Source organism: Ochotona princeps, chromosome X, assembly GCF_030435755.1.
Source record: "Ochotona princeps isolate mOchPri1 chromosome X, mOchPri1.hap1, whole genome shotgun sequence".
In the NCBI taxonomy this organism is placed as follows: domain Eukaryota; kingdom Metazoa; phylum Chordata; class Mammalia; order Lagomorpha; family Ochotonidae; genus Ochotona; species Ochotona princeps.
The window spans coordinates 91,934,430-91,954,177 of NC_080865.1; the positions used below are offsets into that span (position 1 = coordinate 91,934,430).

Below are 19,748 nucleotides of genomic sequence, written 5' to 3' on the forward strand. Positions count from 1 at the left end.
GCAGGTTTTTGGAGAGGACTCGGAGAGGGTGAGCTGTGAAGAGCTGGGGAAGAAAACCAAAGCCAACCTGAACTCCCTGAGCTCACTCCCTGGGTTCAACTTCCTTTCCCTCTTGATCTCTTCCCTCTTACACCTGCAATGCAAGGAGCCTGCCTTGTTCTGCCATCCGGCTGGACTCGAAAAAACAAGCGGAAAACTGCTTTCTTTCATAGCTACTAAAAGTGAGAAAAACAAAGGGAAGACATCCATCAGAAAACTGAACTTAAGAAAGTTACTTAACAGAAGACATACAGAAACGAAGATGAGCATTGCTGTGTTCCAATATAAAACCAAACACACATGCAAACACACATCGAAAGCATCAGACACAATCGAAACATCCAAATGTAGCACAGAATAGATTACTGCATATTAAATATGAGGAATATTATATGGAGATTTAAAAATTTTAATTGTATTCAACTATAGAAGCACCTTTATCATTTTTGTCATGATAAAAATAACAGATTTACCAAGCAGAATGTACCATCACTTAAAGAACAGAAAATACTGCAAGGGTGTTTCAAAAAGTTTGCAGAAAATAGAACTAAAAGATATACTATTTTTAAAAATCTATGCATACATGTATGCAAATATGAACATGCAAAGGATAAGCAAATTCGTCTTTACTACTATTATATAATCTTTTCAGTTGGAAAACATTTCACCTACCATAAACCACAATCTCTGGAAGCCAAATGACACCGTGACAACTCTCAATGCCAAGTGCAAAGTCCTGACAGCAAGCAGTTATTAATCAAGGCGGGAGGGGGGAGGTAAAAGCTCAAGAAGATCTTGACCTCCCAAATTAATTCAATGCCAAGATCTCAAGTGGCTTTAGCACACACTCTCAATTCCCTGTGAGTTTCTGGCTGGTGCCAGGTGGCTACACTTGCAGTTAGCACACTGTTGGTAACCACTTATGAGAACTCCGACTCAGAGAGATGTGAACTTGAACCCCCAAAGGAAACAGCCAGTTCCATGAACCTGACTCAGATTTCTTGAATGTGGTTTCCTTAGGCTTTACAGAACTTCTATAGAAGATCTGGTGACATGAAACCACATTTGTAGTGTCTTTTACGTAAGAACTACGTAACAAATTCTCAACGTGTAGCAACAGCAAGAAAATATCTCGCCTGAAGAACTGTTGTTTCTTTTTATCAGATAAACAAAATAAACAAACAAAAGAAAAGCATAACCATTTGGGTGTTATGTTTAACATCAGCTGCCTTGGAAACCCAAGGCTCCCGTTTCAAAATTCTTTATTCCCATTCAAGATTTTGTACTTCGTCCTCTTTCTGCTTACTTTCTGTTTACAGTAAGTGGATTATGCCCCATAGTGCACTAAAGTAGGGCCATGGTGAGCACTTACTAAATGGTATCTATTCTAATTGAATTGATTACTGTGATTGTAGGAACCCAAATGAATATAAATAATTTTGTAGGGGGATTCAGACTATTATTAAATTCATATTTTTAAACCTTGGAAGGAAGTTATTTTTTTTTAAGTTTCAGGCCCCTGCTGGATTTTCAAAAATTAAAGACATATGGTTCAAGAATCAGTTACCAGTTCCTTTTAAAATTACACCCCTGATGTTGGAAGAACTAACGAATTTCCATTAGGAAAGCAATTAGAGGGCTGATGAAATCATGTTAGTCTCTTCTTGTTTTTTTAAATGGGAAAACAGTATCAATATAGACTGATTAAAAGAAAACAAATATTTGGAGAGGAAGTGAAGGGAGAGATGAGATGAGAAAGGCTGGGCCAAAGTTACAGTAAAGTATTCAATTAAAAAAAGCCCAGAAGCGCCAAGTCAACTGCTTCAGTGGACACAATGCACTACAACCAACAAACCTTAAGCTACATGGTATTTGAAGCAATCTCCAACATCTTACGACATTTACAAAAATTCTTTGCTATTCTTTATCATGACACTCATGACCAAAATGCTCATTTCATAAAATGCCTCACATAATTCAACAAAGAAGGTTAATGACCCCTGGGAAACTGCAGTTATGATCAACCTGTATTCAACAAGCGCATGTATTACTTACTAACGATACTACAGAACTTATGAAAGTTCAAGGTCTAATGCAACTTTTTGATTACATCTAGTAACTGTCAAAAACAGTGAAAAATTGCTCTATGACCAATTAAGAACAAATACTTGAGGCATTTTACACTTGGCAAAGCGCAAGCTCTAAATCTACATTTTTTTAAAAATGTCACCCCAGGAAGCCACAAAGCACTGGCATAACACTCAAGCATATAGAACAGATCCAAAGACATTTCTGAAATTAGTAACTGTGCCAACAGCAATCACTTCCCCTTATTCTTAGTAATCAGCTTGCCTTCCTCTCACATTACAAACACATCTCCATGTTGTTGTTATTGTTGTTTTTGCTTTCTGCAAAAATGAGGATACAACAGCTGCTGGGACTTTGAAAAGGAAAACAAATATCCTAGCCTAACAGTAGCACTGCCATTAGTCTCCCATGTTAATATGGTCAATTACAGAAATGCCTTCTGTAAATGTGACTCACTGCAAGGAATATGGGCTGAAATACAGTATTTTTTAAAGACACTCACACTGATCACTTTCAAACACAAAGTGGGCCCAGGAAGCATTGGCAACTAAAGCAACTTAGGGATATACTTTACCAATTATTTTTGCAGTGAACATAATCAGTCTCGATCCAAATGGTAGCTCCTAATATGTTTGGAAATGGTCTCTTCCCTGACCTATGTAGATTTTTAAACATCACCTACTATCTCTTAATATTTATGTAGATACTTGCTTAGCAAATCCTTTTATGAGAGATCCAGTAGGGATAAACATGATCCTTCCCCAGAACCTCCGAATTTGACTTCATTCCCGAGCTTCGAATCCACCAAGAAAATCTCACAGCTCTAAGAGAAACACTACGAGGATACCAGTGAAGATGCTATAGGTTGCATCTGTTTTACAAACAAAATTAGAGACAATTAATCACCTTCCCCTAGACCAAAAGCTAAGCCTAGATGGTAAGGACTCATTTGCCCTATCATGACTTCACACAGCTTAAACCACACCATAGCTTGCTTTTACACGGTACCACCCTCATGAATGATGAGATGAAAAACAAACATTTCTATTTTTAATTCTGTAACCGATTCTTACAGCAAAACTATAGTACTTATACCTTAGTCTTTCAAGAGTTGGATAGCGGGCCTGGAGCAATAGTGCAGCGGTGAAAGTCCTCGCCTTGAACACGCTGGTTCCCATACGGGCCCCGCTTCCCATCCAGCTCCCTGCTTGTCGCCTGGGAAAGCAGTCCAGGACAGCCCAAAGCTTTGGGACCCTGCACCCACATGGGAGACACAGAAGAAGCTCCTGGCTTCAGATTGGCTCAGCTCCAGCCATTCCTCTCTGTATATTTGCCTTTCCAATAAAAAAAGATAAATCTTAAGAAAAAAAAAGAGTTGGATCGCACAGGGCCCAGCTCAATGGTTCAATTAGCTAATCTCCACCTGCAAGAGCTGGGATCCCATATGGCACTAGTTCATGTCCTGGTTGCTCTACTTTCCATCCAGCTCCCTGCTTACTGGCGTGGGAAGGTAGCAGAGGATGGTTCAGTGTTTTGGGACCCTGCCACAGCATGGGAGACCTGGAAGAGGATCCAGACCTGGCTTCCGGCTCCTGGCTTTCGGATTGGTTCAGCTCAGTCTATTGTGGCTACTTGGGGAGTGAAACAGTGGACGAAAGATCTTTGTCTCCCCTTCTCTCTGTAGATATGCCTTAATAAAAATAAATAAATAAATAAAAATGATTGGAACTCACAAATTATGCACCCACTTTACTACAATGCACTAAAAAGAGACAGCTTGGGACTTCAGCTTTTGTCATTGTCATGCAGTTCGCCCTTTGGATCAGGACAGGTGGCCTAGCAGCTAAAGTCCTTGCCTTGAATGCACCAGGATCGCATATGGGTGCCAGTTCTAATCCTGGCAGCTCCACTTCCCATCCAGTTGCCTGCCTGTGGCCTGGGAAAGCAGTGGAGCACTGCCCAAGGCCTTGGGATCCTGCACCCACGTGGGAGACCCAGAGGAAGTTCCGGGCTCCTGGCTTCGAATTGGCTCAGCTCTGGTCATTGCAGCCGCTTTGGGAGTGAATCATCGGATGGAGGATGTTCCTCTCTGTATCTTCTCTCTATATATATCTCTATATATCTGTCTTTGCAATAATACAACAAATCTAAAAAAAAAGATGGCTTCAAATACTTCTTTGTAATCAGGAAACATGGGCAAGACGGGGATCTGAAAGCTACTCATTGGCCTCTGTGTAGAACAGCCAGGTATACCAGCTGATGTCAGTGTTCCTCATGAAGACTCCAAGCAGCTGAACAACCTAACCCATGAGAGGGCCCTGTTTGGTCCATAATATTCATCTGAAACTCTGATTTGTTGTTGTTGTTGTTGCTATTGTTATTGTTGAAACGGGGAGTAAGCCAAGGTGGCTGCATAGCCATCCTGCTGGACCACTTCTCACTCAGGCTACGACCTGGCCAGCCCTCCTCTCCTCCTTCAGGCCACGTACACACTAGGCCAGCATTCATAATGGCTCAGGGATGCTATCGCCAGTTGAAAAGGCAGAGTTCCACTGTGACCATCACTGATGGGCCAGAGGGCTTCATGTTGGTGTTCCCATCAGATGACCAGTACTGTTCCAGGTCTTTGTGGGAATGAAAGTGGACCCTGACATTTTCACAAAACCCTCAAGGCCTTAGAATCCAATCCACTACCCCTGCAGTGCACAACAGGAAACAACCACAGCCAGAAACACAAGAGTTCACCTTGGCCTTTTGCGGTGCCCACGTAAGCTTAACCCTAAAATGATAGTCAGAGCATGCACCAGAGAAGAGCGCCCCATGTGACAAGCCTCAATAGCAGATCCATTTCCCTGACACTGCTTGAACAGGTACTCCAGAATTTGCCTCAGAACCCACTGCTGTTGGAGAACAGCGGGCACTTGTGATAGGATAAAAAAGCACTTACTTCTGGGAAATGAGAAGGACCTCATGGGTCAAAATGTTCCAGAGAATTAGGCTTTGCCCTGCTCAGCCTGCTCCTACCCCATACCCAAGATGAAGGGCTTCTGCTTAGAGTTAGTTATCGCATCTGAACTTACTCTTGAATCACTGAGTAGCTGTCTGTCTCCCTATTTAGTCTGTGAACTCCATGAGTGCGAGGTCTAACCCGAGCCTTGTTTGTTTTCTTTTTTCTGCCATAGCTTTATCCCCAGTGCTGGGCAATGAATAGGTACTCAGTTAATATCTGTTAAATAAATGAATGAATGAATGAATGAATCTTTAGCCTAGGCAGCCCATTTTTACGAGCGGAGACTGAGATGTTCACACTTACAATCCCCCAGAGTCCACTCTACATTCTAAAAGTTTGCTCCTAATGAAGAGCATCCTATTTGCAAGGGGTAATTATACAATCATTAGTCAACAGATAAGTGCGAAACTCAAGCCATGTGCCAGACATCGAGGATGGAGGAGCAAAACAAAAGAAGCCAAGCCCTGCCTCCGGGTCTCATGGTATTAACCGAGGAAGACAAAATACAGTCCTGTGCATGCTGGTGGGGGAGGGGTCAAGAGCCCCTCAGCTGAACTGATAGGCAATCAAAGCCTTGCAAACATGGAAGGGAATGAACTGTGTGGCTGTGAGGTTGCAGGGTGTCCTGGGTGCTGGGAATAAGGCACCTGCCAGGGATGCCTCAGGACACAGACGGACCAACATGGTTACAGCAAGGTAGACAGAATGACCAGGAAGAGAGACAATCAGGTGGACAGGCCCACAAGAGAGCCAATGGGCACAGGTTGTTAAGGCTTCACAAGCTTCGCCTTTCACACTGGGTGGCCTGAGGGAGCCGCTGGAGCATGTGGGGCAGAAGTGATACAATCAGAGCGTTAGGGTGCGGAGAGCTGGAGTAGAGAGACCAGTTAGAGGTAACTGCAGAAATACAGGCTAAAGGTGAGCATGGCTGGATGACAGGGAGATGACAGGTTCTAGACACAGCCTGAAAGCAGAGCTCAAAGGCAGAGATGCTAAGATAGGTCTCAGCTGAAACATCTCCTCAAACTTTATTCCAAACTCCAAGAAAACCCAGTGCAGTCCCTTCTTTGTGGAGGGCTGAGATTTCTTCACTTGCCTTTCAACTTGAAGAGCATTAGAGTCTTCCAAGATTTGTCATGACTGCTTAACGATCAATTGTCCCCCACCAGAAAATTTCCCAAGGGAGCATCTAGGCCCACTGGACCTGAAGGGGCAGAAAGAGAAGTTAGTTCCACACTGGGGTAAACAAGGGCTGAACATTAACCAAGCACCCAGCTAGGGGCATGTAGTTCAAATTCAGGTTAAAGGGAGCTCATGTCATTCCTGGGGGAGAGGAGGAAATCCCCTCCCCACTCATACAATGAGCCAATCCTCACCTTGACCTCCAACATCACGGTGGTGAGGGCAGAGGCGCTTTGTAAAGGCTGCTTCTAAACACGCTGTTGAAAAAAGTTGCCTTGTTTTGTTTTTGAAAGTCTTAACATGGGGAAATATTCTATAATTAAGTCAATTTTAACAATAGTAGATAATAATTTGACTATAAATTGTAAGGAATGTAATGACTGCTTATTCTGGCATCAAAAAAAAAAAAAATTAAAAAAATAAAAAAATAAAAAAAACCAAACCAAGACTTTCTGTGAAGTGACTGCCAAGAAAAATGATACTCCCACTCAGAATGGACCACTGCAAGTAGTAACTGCTAACCACATGCTTCACAGTGCAGTGCACAAGGACACGGGCCTTTGTTTTCATCTCGAACCAAATGCCAGACGGAAAACTCAATGGACACAAATGTGTGGTAGCGGAGAAACAACTGAAGGGAACACAATAGTCCAGAGCTGCTTGCTGGGAGGCCAATGTCAAGGGCCTGGTGAATGAAGGAAACTTCTGCAGGCCAGAAAAAAGTACTTGTACTCTGTTGCTGAAGGCAGACAGAAGCTGAATTTGGCAGACAGACTGTGAGGAGAGGGGACTGACCGGAAAAGGGCGGGTAAGGAAGCAGGCACCCAGCAGGGCTCTACCAGAGGCGAGAGCCCCTGGGAGAGGTGGAAAGGACCACCAGGAGCAAACGGGGGCCTCTTTTCTCAAAGTTCATGTTCATGTCTGGAAGAGACGATCAGTAAGAAACAACCACTTATCTATCAGGATTTTTTTTAAAAAATGCAATCCTGAGCTTGCACCTGCATAAGCCAAACAGAAGCAAGCAGCAAGCAGCAGGAGCAGCACATTCTAGGCTAAGAGGGAAAAAAGAAAAAAACGCCTTTCCTTTCCCCATTCTTCCTGGGCCATCTATCTAGGACTGTTCAGAAAAATTGTCTGTGTCCATGCAAACTGAGATCATAAAATACCATATGGCTTGGTGGATTATATGGTACAGAAATTACTTCTCACACTTCTGGAGTCTGGGGCACCCAGTTTTTGGTGCTGTTCTTGAGTGAAAGCATACTACCTCACACAGTACCACTTTCCCACTGGAACTTTGCTTGGTAGGCTAGCAAAGGGCTCTCTCCAGGCCTCATCTATAAAAGAACTCACACACTCAGAAGTGCTCTCATTACAAAAGCCTTACCTCCCAATACCCATTCATTACCTTGCAGGTTAGGATTTCAATATATGGGGGCCCCAGCACAATAGCTCAGTGCCTAAATCCTCACCTTGCAATTGCCAAGATCCCATATGGATGCTGGTTCGTGTCCTGGTTGTTCCACTTCCCATCCAGCTCCCTGTCTGTGGCCTGGGAAAGCAGCCAAGGACAACCTAAAGCCTTGGGACCCTGTACCCATACGGGAGACCCAGAAGCTGCTCCTGGCTCCTGGCTTTGGATTTGCTCAGCTCCTGCTATTGGGGTCATCTGAGGGGTGAATCAGTGGACAGAAGATCTTTCTGTATCTCTCTTAAATCTCCCTTTCCAATAAAAATAAATCTTTTCAAACGAATCATACTTAAATCTGCTTGTGAATCACATTTCTCAAGCCTGCCTCGGGCCAGGGCAGTGATGGGAACCACAGAGACCTTGCCTCACACATTGGGCATAACAGCATACAAAAGGCTTTTACTATTTTCAAGGTTCAAACTTCACACTCAGAGCTGCCATCCTGAAATGTTTCCTTTCCTAGGATTACACATTGACTTATCGTGGCAAATGTTTAAAGGAGAAACCAATACACAAACATGCGGTAGACCCACCATCCCTAACTGGGAACCAGCTCTCTCACGTCTTGGGACTTTGGGGTCAGAATTCCAAGTTCCCAAGCTGAGTAGAATGCGGAATGGGATGTTCTAGAACGCTTAGTAGGATGGGCAAAGGAACAACAATAACAAAAATAGTCACAAATTGAAAACTGCAAATGAATAAGCCATGGAATTAATACTATAGTCATCAACCTATTTTTATTTGTAGCCAAAAGACAAAGTGACACGAATACAGCACTGCTGGGACTGGGAGCTCTCAACAAGCAAAGGAGTTAAGTCAACTAGACATCCCCCATTGCAGGGAAGTCTGCACAGTGCAGATACTTTCAGTGGACCTTTCTAAACGTACCAAATTTTTAAATGCAAACATAGCAAAAAACAAAACAAAAACTAAACACAGTGACTTAGTAGTTTTCTGAGCTATGCCAGTCCCTCAAGGGCTACAAATGTGTACCTGAAAGTACTCCTTTCTAATAGGCCCTACAACTTTCAAAGCGCCACCACTGTACTGGGATCACCAAGGTGGTCTATCATACATAAATCCCTATCTACCTAATTTGAACATGAGCTTCTCCAAAGTTCCATGCCTGTTCTGCACCCCTTGGAATATCCCGGCACCTAGCACACCGCTCTGGATATAGAAGCTTTTCCATGATTGCTGGTGATAAATCTCTGAAGGCCTTTTCTGCAAGTAGAACGCATGGGCTTTCTGACAGCTGTTTCCATCATTGAGCTCGTCCGCTTACTTTCACATTCCCAGCTGTGTTCTGGATGGCTGTGCCAGCCACAAGCCTAGGGATTTACTGTACTTCTATTTCTTGATAAGACACTTGAAGAGAATAAACACATGGCAAAGCGGACATTAAAGTAAGGGATGAAGAGGGGTTTTGTTATTATTATTAATTGACCAATAAAGAGAAAAAAGGCTAGAAATATCACCTGGTGTACTGACAATCAATAAATTGCTGCAAGACTGGATTCCTTTCTCATTCTCCCCAAAGTATCCTCAAGATCCTTGCCCTAATGTCTACTAGCAGGCAACCATCACTGGTTGTGGCTTATATCTGTTTCTTGATTTTAAAACATTTCCCCACAACTTTCAGAGAACTTTCTCTTGAAAGCCAACCTAGCAGGCTCAGCACAGTAGCCTTAGTGGCTAAAGTTCTCCTCTTGCATGCAACCAGCTCCCTGCTTGTGGCCTGGGAAAGCAATACAGGGTGAATGAAAGCCTTGGGACCCTGCACTCACGTAGGAGACCTGGAAGAAGCTCCTGGCTCCTGACTTCAGATCAGCTCATCTCTAGCCATTGTGTCTAATTGGAGACTGAACCAATGGATGGGTCTTCTCATTAAAAATAAATATTTGGGGCCCGGCAGCGTGGCCTAGCAGCTAAAGTCCTTGCCTTGAACGCCCCAGGATCCCATATGGGCACCGGTTCTAATCCTGGCAGCTCCACTTCCCATCCAGCTCCCTGCTTGTGGCCTGGGAAAGCAGTCGAGGACGGCCCAAAGTTTTGGGACCCTGAACCCACGTGGAAGACCAGGAAGAGGTTCCTGGTTCCCGGCATCGGATCGGCGCACACCAGCCCGTTGCGGCTCACTTGGGGAGTGAATCATCGGACGGAAGATCTTCCTCTGTCTCTCCTCCTCTCTATATATCTGACTTCGTAATAAAATAAATAAATCTTTAAAAAAAATACCCTTTAAAAAATAAATATTTGAAAAAAATCAAACCTATCAGACAACTAATTTGTCACAGTGTTGGGCTAGAACCTACTGGTTCCAAAAAACCATGTCCTTCTCCAGGCTAACCATTCCACCAGGGACAGGTCAATTTCTTCTCTCTCCCTCAATCATTTTCTATCCTCAGTAAACCAACATCCTCACCCAAGACCAAAGCTAACGCAGTTTCTGAATACACTTTGCTTTGGAATGTCACTGCGTTAAATTTTGAACACCTAACCTATGCAGGTCTGGATCCCTGCGTCTACATGCTTATTCTCTTGCAGAGACTCCAGGGAGATTAACCGGCCACGGTGCCTCTTATAGACACACAGCTTTTCCTGATAGGCTGGATTCAGCCTATAACGTCCTCCATCATCATCACATGAGCACTCTTTCAAATTCTTTCTGTGGGGCTGGTGCAGTAGCCTAGCACCAGGATCCCATATGGGCGCCGGTACTAATCCCAGCAGCCCCACTTCCCATCCAGTTCCCTGCTCGTGGCCTTGGAAAGCAGTTGAGGATGGCTCAAAGCCTTGGGACCCTGCACCCGTGTGGGAGACCCGGAAGAGGCTCTGACCATTGCGGCCGCTTGGGGAGTGAATCATCGGATGGAAGATCTTCCTGTTTCTCCTCTCTGTATATCTGCCTTTCCAATAAAAATAAATGAATCTTGAAATCCCTTCTGTGGCTCACCTCCCAGTCTTTCAACCCACTTTCTAGTTGGTACCTACCTTGCCATACCTAGCCGACTTCCCTCTCCTCCTCTCCTGGTTTAAACTCTTTCCATTTTGTGAAGGATACTTGCCCCCACCCCCAACCAGCCTCTTTTACTCTGCCAGTTAGTCATGCTGGGTTCTTTTTTTTTTTTTTCTTTCCCCAAACAGCTGGTCTTTTTGATGTCTGGCACACATTTATCTGGGCTTCCAATAAGATGTTTTTACATAGTTTCCAGGCTTCCTGGAGGTTATTGACTTTTTTAACTCTTCCATTCAATTTTTTCCTCTAATTTCTAACATTTGTTTAGTGTTTCTTTTTCAAAAGTTGAATACCTGGCTGATGGAGCTCTTTGATTTTTCTTTCCCACCAGATTGCTGAATTAAATGCATCAGAACTTAAATATAATATTTCAAATTACCTCCAGGATGGAATCGCTTCATGAATTTTCTGCACTTTCATGTTCTCTATAGTAAGCAACAGATGTTTAACCAAGTGGAATTGAAAATGCCAGTTCCTACCTCTTTATATTTTCATTGTATTTCTTCTGTTCTGCTATCCTTAAGCTTGTGTTCTCTGCAGAATAAAGACAATAAACTTCATGGTTTTTCCTCATTGTTATTGTTGCTATTTAAAAGACAGCTGGCTTGGTGGCAGAGCAAGTTAATCCTCTGCCTGTGGCACCAGTATCCCATCTGGACACTGGTTCTAGTCCCAACTGTTCCACTTCTGATCCAGATCCCTGCTAATGGCCTAGGAAAACAGTGGAGGATGGCTCAAGTGCTTGAGCCCTGTACCCACATGTGAGACCCAGAAACATCCGATTCCTGGCTTTCGACCAGCCCAGCTTTGGCCACTGCAGCTATTTGCGAAGTGAATCAGTGAATGGAAGATATATCCCTCTCCTTTCTTCCCCTCCCTCTCTCTCTCTGTAACTCTCTTAAATAAAGATAGATAAGTCTAAGGGTTTGTTTTTTTAAATATACCTTCTCTGATGGTACCGTTAATATGGTCAATTACACTTCTAAATTGGCTCTTGATTGCTTAATTGGTATTCCATGTCTGAAACCATGCAGAAAAACAGAACTATGATTCTTTCTGAAAATTTCTTATTGGTTCGGTCATTGATGAAGTTGCAGGGACAAGTACAATCTCCAAGAATAAAGATATTCATCAAGTTATAGCAACATATCATGGAGACATACTCTGAATTTATTTGGTTTCCAAGTGTTTGGGTCCAGGAAGTTGCTGAGAAATCAACAGACCACAGTTTGACTATCTATCATCTAGACAGTATAAGTCCTTAAGAGCACTGGTGGTCCGACAGTGAATACAATTCAAATACATATCCAAACCATGTACTTGAGGAGGGAAGGAGAGGATACAAATCTTGGAGACGTCTGCTCTATGCCTCAGAATAATCAATAATCATCACCCATTTGTTTAACATTCAGTGTTGTTACTGGACTTGGTACTGTCAGCACAGAAACTGGCAGGAGCTGCCCTCTGTCCTCAGACTGCCACAGCGCTGCCACACACAGGCAACTAGAATACAAGGTGGTTAGTTTTGTACAAAGGCTGCAGAGCACAGAAGCCTACAGCGTTCAGAAGGGACTCCATGAGAGTGTTCAGGAGGGACTCCACACTTTTTCTGACATCCTGGCAGCCCAGTGAAGCTCAATCAGAAGGATGCCTCCATCCAAAGCAGCTACGTGATGGGCTTAAGCTGGTGATGTTCAGTATGCAACTGGGTGGGCAACGCCCACGAGGACAGCAAACTGGTAAGGAGCTGTTTGAAACAGATCTCCCCCCTGCCATGATCTCTTGCCTCACTGATCCTGAACTCCCTAAAACAACTAGACTGACCACATTCTCTTCCTCCAGAACCCTGACTATCTCCCCCACAGTCCAGCAAATACAATTTATATCCCATCCACCGTTAGCACTATTGGTTTATGTCTTGGTTCCACAGAGCCCTGCCCAAGATGTGCTAGCACCCTCTCTACCACATAGAACAGTGTTGTTCTATCAGTCTCCTGCTAGTTAAATGAAGGTAATCTATGAGAATAGACAAGGTACTTACTTCTTTTAATATCTACCACATAGCACTTGGGTTCAAATCCCACCTCTGCAGTTCACTAGCTATAGGAGTGAAGATATGTAATTCCCAATTCTTTGGAAATCTACTTGTCAAAATGTGGTAGAGGATGTTAATTCTAACTTCCTTCCAACTTCCTATAGTTGTTGTGAACTTTCAATAATAAAGCATATAAATTCCTTAGCAGAAGTCCAGAAATAGCTACTAGCTCTTTACATGAGAGTTAGGGTTACATATTTTTTTTGTGCACATACAAGGGGCCTTCAAAATTATTTGTGGGAAATGCCAGTTATGAAAAAACTACATGAGGATTTTGAGATTTTTGGACCAGATAGCTTTGCCTTTTAATTCCATTCTTCAAAGAACTTTTGGAAGGACCGTGATGAAAGGGAACCAACTTCAGTAACAAAACAGTTAAGGTTCAGGGAACCAGAAGACAGACTTCCAACCGACTCAGATTAACACTGATGTTGTTGCCCTTGTACAGTTAGCAAAAAATGTTCCTTTTTCATTCCTTAGTCTAGTCACCAGCTAATCCTGAAATTACATGCAACCTCATGCGAATCAAATAAAGAATGAAAATAATAATTACGCTGAATCAAACATTTTATATGTATATGTTCCAAGTAGAAATTGAGCCTGAAAAAAAAAAGAACCGAGTTATTTTTTGAGCATATCTAAGAGATAGTTTCGGTGACTACTTGGGACAATTTCTGTAGTGACAGGCCCTGGGCCTCAATGAGACCTCCAACAAAACAGGAGATTACAAGTTTATTGGAAAATGCCAACTCGTTCTCAAAAAGTAGGGAATGAAGAATCGGAATCTTGAAGACTGTGCTGCGTGTCTTACACACAATAATCAAGAATGTTTCAGAAAGGAAGAGTACTATTCTCTCTCCAACACACATGAACACACTCTTTCCATGTAATCCTAATATAACTTATGTGATTCACAGCCTCCTTTGATATAGATATGGATGTGTGTGCACAAGTGTGTGTGGGCACATGCTCACAGGTGTGTGACTCGTGAATATAAGTGGGGAAAAAACTCAAAAATGCCAAAAATCACTACGGGATACAGTTCTTAGTGTAGTTCACTATCATTGTGAAAGGGACCTCTGACAAGCTCAGGAACATTTCTAACCAATGCCTCACTCTTACAGTTAATTTCAGTAAAGAGTGTCTTCTTAAGAAATGCCAACTGTCACATGTCCTTTATCCTCTGTCTTTATTAAGGGAGGCACAATGAAAATGGCTAGATTATGTAAATGATCATTAGTGGTTATTTTTATGAATGACATAGTTCATTTTCCAGTCCCCAAACATTTCTCCCTTAGAACTCTCTTATCTCTGTCACTCCTGTGGTGCTTATCATGCCCCATGTTGTATTCCAATTATGTAGGTGTCTGGCTTATCTCACTACTAACCAGACAGGGACCCTTCCTGCCCTTCTTCCTACCTCTCAGCGATGCCAACGCTCAGAATGCTATAGCCATTGAAAGTAAATGAAAATATGCCCTTCCCGTTGAAGCTCTCCTTTACTCACGGCCTTTTGGCTTCCCATTATTTGGAAAGTCAAGAGCCTAGGTGGTGCAGGACCTCCGTTGTAAGCCCTGTCAGCATGATACACTCTTCAGCACCACGAGAAGCACATCAAATTCTCCTAATTGCTATTTAGTAAGCTAGACCCTCCTTCAGAACACGTGGTGCTTCTTTTCAAGACTATCAGAAGGCAAGTGCAAGGACATCAGGAATAAAACCTTAAACTTGGACTAAGCCTAGGACTCAATGAGCTATACACCCAGACATTGTATCTTTGCTTGGAAAACAATGCTGGTTGTGTGGTGGGTTTTTTTTTTTTTCTTTTTGGACTGAATAAAGATCAGTCCTCTCCTACCCCTGACCTCCAAAGAAAACACCTGACAATTCATTCATTCTGACCTAAGCTGAATCCCTGTCATTCACTGATTGACTATGCCTCACCATCACCCCATGACAAAATGACTGAAATCATCTGACAGTAAGCCCAGAGGAGAAAGCTAAAGCCAATGGAAGCATCCACAGTGGCCAAAGTGATGGGAAAGATTACCCCTGCTTCTATCCTTGCCGTCTAAAGGTATTTACTTGGGTCCGTCTGTGTTCTGACAGTGTCCTAGACTCAAATGAATGCCTCTAACACTCCACATTTTTGAGCCATTCAGTCATGCATTTTTGTTATTGTTGAAAGTGGTGCGAAATTGCACTGCATGAGCTAAAGTCCTTGGTGGTCTTCCAAGGATTCCAGCTCAAAAGGCACTTCCTTTGTTCCTCGGGAGAATGCAGTCCAGTAGGTCATTGAAAAGGGGAAATAAAAGCAGCAGCCCGGGAGGGAGATGAAGGACAAGACAAAAAGAAGAAAATGTTTTGGGTGGGAGCACATTAGCTTCCATTTCCTGGTTCTAGTCACTAACAACTCTCCTGTCTTTTTGGAGGGGAGAAGTGTCCTGCTAGACATTTAGGCAAAAAATATCCCTCAGGTGCTTTCTGGGGACAACCAAAGCGTCCACCTGGAAGGAGTCGCTGAACACCCGTCAAGCCTCTTCTTCAGAAAGATGCTGACTGGGGAAGACACCTGGCCAGTGGGAGAAACCCCAAGAGGAGGGCCGCTTCACAAAGCACTCCCTGAAAGCTCTCACAGCTCCTCTAAAGGCCCAGCGCGCTTGCTGGAGCTTCCACCGTCCTAGTGAAAGCACACCTGCATCTACCCATCCCATAGGCATGTGAGAGCCACAACTTGAACCAGGCAGTTCTGCTAAGGTCAGGCCCAAACACTATGCAGGTCATGAACACCCCTGCCCGCTCTGGCTCTGACCTGCAGAGTTCCTAAGCTTGGGTGGCTGCTAGTTCACTTCACTTTTTTATAGTGGGGCAGGAGGGAAGAGGAAGGAAAAGAGCACTTTTCAGGACTCTACCACCAGTAAGCCCCTGCCACTCCGAGGACCTACTAGAGCTCCCCCAGAAGACAGGCGGCTGAAGGGCAAGCGGCCTTTGATCCAGGAGTGTGCCAGTAACATGCTAACCACCAAGGGGCAGTGAGCTCCTGGGCTGCTCCAACTTCTTCGGTTCTATTTCTAGACAGATGCCAGTTGCACTCGCACAAAGTGCCCAGCAACTTCCCTCAATTACCTTTGTAATTTATATGTAATTGATGACAGCACTTAATCTCCCAGGTTATTAATAGCCCTTCCCCCCAAAATGACTCCCAAGTCTTCCCAAGTCATTGGAAGTTGCTTGGTTGAAATTACAGTATTTCCTTGCCTGGCTGGCTGGCTGGCTGGCTGCCTGCCTGCCAGCCAGCCAGCCAGCCAGCCAGCCCCTACCTGCCCCACCCGGGCGACCAGGCATGGCGAGGCAGAGGCATGCTCTGCACACTTCCATGAAAGGTTCGGAATGGAGGCTTGGCCCTCTGGGCTCTCGACTCGCTCACTCCTCCGTTAGGTTTTGCTGGCCAGCAGCCAGCTGCAGTCCTGGTTTTTTTCTGAGCCCCCGGGGTGAGTAGGGTACCTGCACCTCCTCGGGCACCCGCGCGGCCCATGAGGCTGCGCTCAACAGTTAGTGGCTGGAGAGCGAACCAGTGAGCATGGCCCGGAGCTGGGACCCGCCTGGGCACTGCCTCTGGGGAGGGCTGCAGGGCGCCGCAGGCTCAGCAGCTTCCCCAGCGCTCCGCCGAAGGGCTTTTGCAAATACATCACACACAAAGCGCGCACGTAAGCGCGCGCGCGCGCGCGCACACACACACACACACACACACACACACACACAGCACCACAACCACCACCAACAACAACCCGCTAACCCCCAGCTCCGAAAAGCTGGCCCAACTTTTTTCACAAGCTAAACTGCCATTTGCATAACCATCCCCAAACACAGCTTCAGGTTTCCTGTAATCAGTCCTTTCAAAGGTCTGCAATTGAATGTGCAATTAACCCTTAAAATGAGGTGAGAAAAAGAAGAAAGGGAGAAGGGGTGTCCTTCTTGTCCAACACCTTCCGGAAAGCCCGAGAATTCCCAAAAGTCAGGGTATGGAGGAGTGGAAAGGAGGGGGAGTCTGCTTTTTAACGGCGACTTCTAAAGCCGTTGCAGCTACTCAAACTCCTAATCCGTGTCAGCGGCAGAAGAGAGGCGGGGAGAGGGTTTTAAAAGAACATCAATGAAACATCGATTCCACTTGCACGTTTTGCGCCACCACCCCCCCAACCTCCCGCAATCTGGCAAACTCGCAGAACATTCTCTCCACCAGTACCCCATACCCAATCTCTTGTCACCCACACAACAAAAGCGGGGAGCCCAGGAAGCTTAACCCGGAAAAGGCGAGGAAGCCGGTGACATGCACTTTGTGCGCTGGAGTCAGTCCTCAGGAGCTCCCCGGGACCCTGAGACTGGTGTGGAGGGGTGGGGGAGCGGCAGAGAGCGGGAGTGGCACCGGTTTAAGAAAAACCACAGGTCCCCCCGACTCGCAGTGCCCGGGAATGGGGGGTGGCCGCGGCGCCCGCATGGCACGTTCCGCGCCCCGCAGGCTCGCTCTCACTCTACCGGCCTTTCCGTTTCTTCCTCTCAGCTACCTGCGAGCGGCGCGCGCAGGGGGCGGCCGGGCGCGCTTCGGCCCCTTTTCCGGAGCGCTCGCCTGCCCGGGGTTCCCACCTACCGTTGATCTCGTGGAGGGGGGCATCGTTCTTGTTGAAGCCCTTGGACACGTAGAGACGTCGCACTTCCGAACAACTTTTCGACTTGAGCTCGGTAGCCAGCAGCGGGGTGCTGAGAGCGGTCAGGAGGCAGAGAAGCGCGGGCAAGCCGAACCGTGCCATGCTGCGGGCCGGGGTAGACGCGTTCCACCTTTAGGACAGGAGGAGATGGGACGGAAAGCGGCGCTGGGTGTCGCGGGCCAAGGGGCACCACGTCGGGGTGGGGGGAGGCTCGCGAGTGGAGCGAGAAAGCGAAGGAGTAGGAGTTGGAGTTGGTAGTGGTGGAGGAGGAAGAGGAAAGCAGGAGGAGGAGACGCGGGGCTTAAAGTGGAGCTGGGCCTCGCGTCAGGCAACGGTTCCCGGTGCCAGGCGCGCAGTCGGGGCAGGAGGAGGAGAGAGGAGGGAGGAGGGCGTGGAGCGGCGCGCGGCCCAGGGGAGCAGAGGCAAGGGCTGGTGACCTTTGGGCTCAGCGGGGCAGCGAACCTGGCGAGCTGGCTAGCCGGCCGGCAGCGTAGGGTGCGAGGAATGAGGAAAGGTGGCAGAACCCGCGGAGGGTGTGGGCGGCGGTGGCCGCTCGCTGCGAGTTGCTGGAGCTGCCCCGCGCTGGGTCCGCTTGCCTGGCTCGACTCTGCCCTCGGCCGCACGGCTGTACCCTTCTCAGCTCTGCCGCTGATTGACTGGCCGGCTGGCGCGGCAAAGCTCGGCAAACTTGGCCAAGCGGGAGGCACTAGAGGGGGTGGGGAGGGGGCGGGCGGCACGAGGGGGGCGGGGTGGGGGAGCCCGAGACGGGCGGGAGCACGCAGGGCCGGGCCGGGAGAAAACCTGGAAACCGGGCTGGATCCGGAGCGGCCAGATCCACTTCCTAGGGGTGGGGGGGCCCGCACCAGGCGTGCGGCGCTCCCTCGCCGTGACACGCCCCGTCGGACTCCTCCTTCCTCCCCTCCTTCTGGGAGGCGGGGGAACCTGCCCGCCGCCCCCCACCCAAAGAGGAAAGGCCAATTTCTCGGCGCTGAAGAAACCCCAAGTCACAGGGAATCAGGCGGCCTGGGATTTGTCCCGAAGCCCACGTCTGAGCGATTAAGCCTTCTGCGGGCGGCCACCTGACTGGCTGTGCGCGAGTCAGCGGCGGCGCGGAGCTCTCCGCCGCGATACCTGCCCGCCCGCTTCCATTCCCTGCGTGGCGGGGGGGAGGGGGAGTGGGGGGGAGGGGGGATGCTCCCAACCGCCCGACTCCGGGGCTGGGCGGGGAGAGCTCTCACATTACTGGCATTGTTTCGCCGCAGGCAACAGGGGCACTCCCAGCTGTGGCCCTAAGAGCCTCACCTGGCCTTTGCCAGACGTGCTGACCTCCCAAAGGTTCGCACCGACTGGTCCGGGACTCCTCTCCACCCTGACCCTCCTCCCACTCAACACTCCAAGCTTCATCCTGCCACCGGTTCTGCAACAAGGCTAGCAGTAACTCCTGGGATGTGAGGGCGTGGGACAGAGTCATGGTTAACTATGGCAGACCTAGCCGACCATCGGGCTCCACCCCTCCTTTGGCCGTTAGGGGAACTGAGGCCCAGCAACTCACTAAACATCACGCCTGACTTGGTGGGACGGGTTGGGAACGTGAGCCCTGACTCCCCAGCTGGTAACCCAGGACACCCCCTCCCGCCAAGCTTCTGGAGAGAGATGGATACCCTTCTGGGACTCAGTCTCCACTTATCCACCAGAAAACTGGGAATGGGTGAGCCTTCCCACCTTGCAAGCTTTGTCAGATTCCATTAATGAATGTTTTTGAAGCTGCCTGGGCTCCTTTAATGAAGGGAACTGCGCAGATTGGGAACTTGTCATTACCGTTGTTATTGTTGCAGTCTGCTTGCAGAGGTGAGGGTGAGAAGCGCCTCAGACACCTCGGGAGTGTGCTGGGAACTGGGCAGATAAAAAGAGCTGGAACTTATTATTTGGCTAGACTCTCAATTCCCATAAAATTACATAGGGTGAAGATATGAACCATCATTACAATTATCGCCCTCGGAGGGTTTGTGGCGACTTCCTCCACTGTTGCTTGTAAACCACGTTGACATGGTTGGCTAGGAGAAGCAGAGAAACCCGCTGTAGCTGTTTGGAATGCCTGCTGCAGGCTCTTCTACATTTTATTGACTCTTGGAGACCATCGG

General features: G+C 46.9%; 1 protein-coding gene across 1 annotated transcript in view; it reads right to left on the bottom strand.

The window, feature by feature from the left end:
- GPC4 (glypican 4) overlaps window positions 1-18,309 on the bottom strand; it is a 112,182-nt gene extending 93,873 nt beyond the window's left edge. The window contains exons 1-2 of the mRNA XM_058658866.1: window positions 18,070-18,309; window positions 17,550-17,737 (exon numbers count right to left, since the gene is read on the bottom strand). Coding sequence (XP_058514849.1) covers window positions 17,550-17,709 — 160 coding nt within the window. The 5' untranslated portion in view covers window positions 17,710-17,737; window positions 18,070-18,309. The remainder of the gene's footprint in view (window positions 1-17,549; window positions 17,738-18,069) is intronic.
- Between the last annotated feature and the right edge of the window lie 1,439 nt (window positions 18,310-19,748).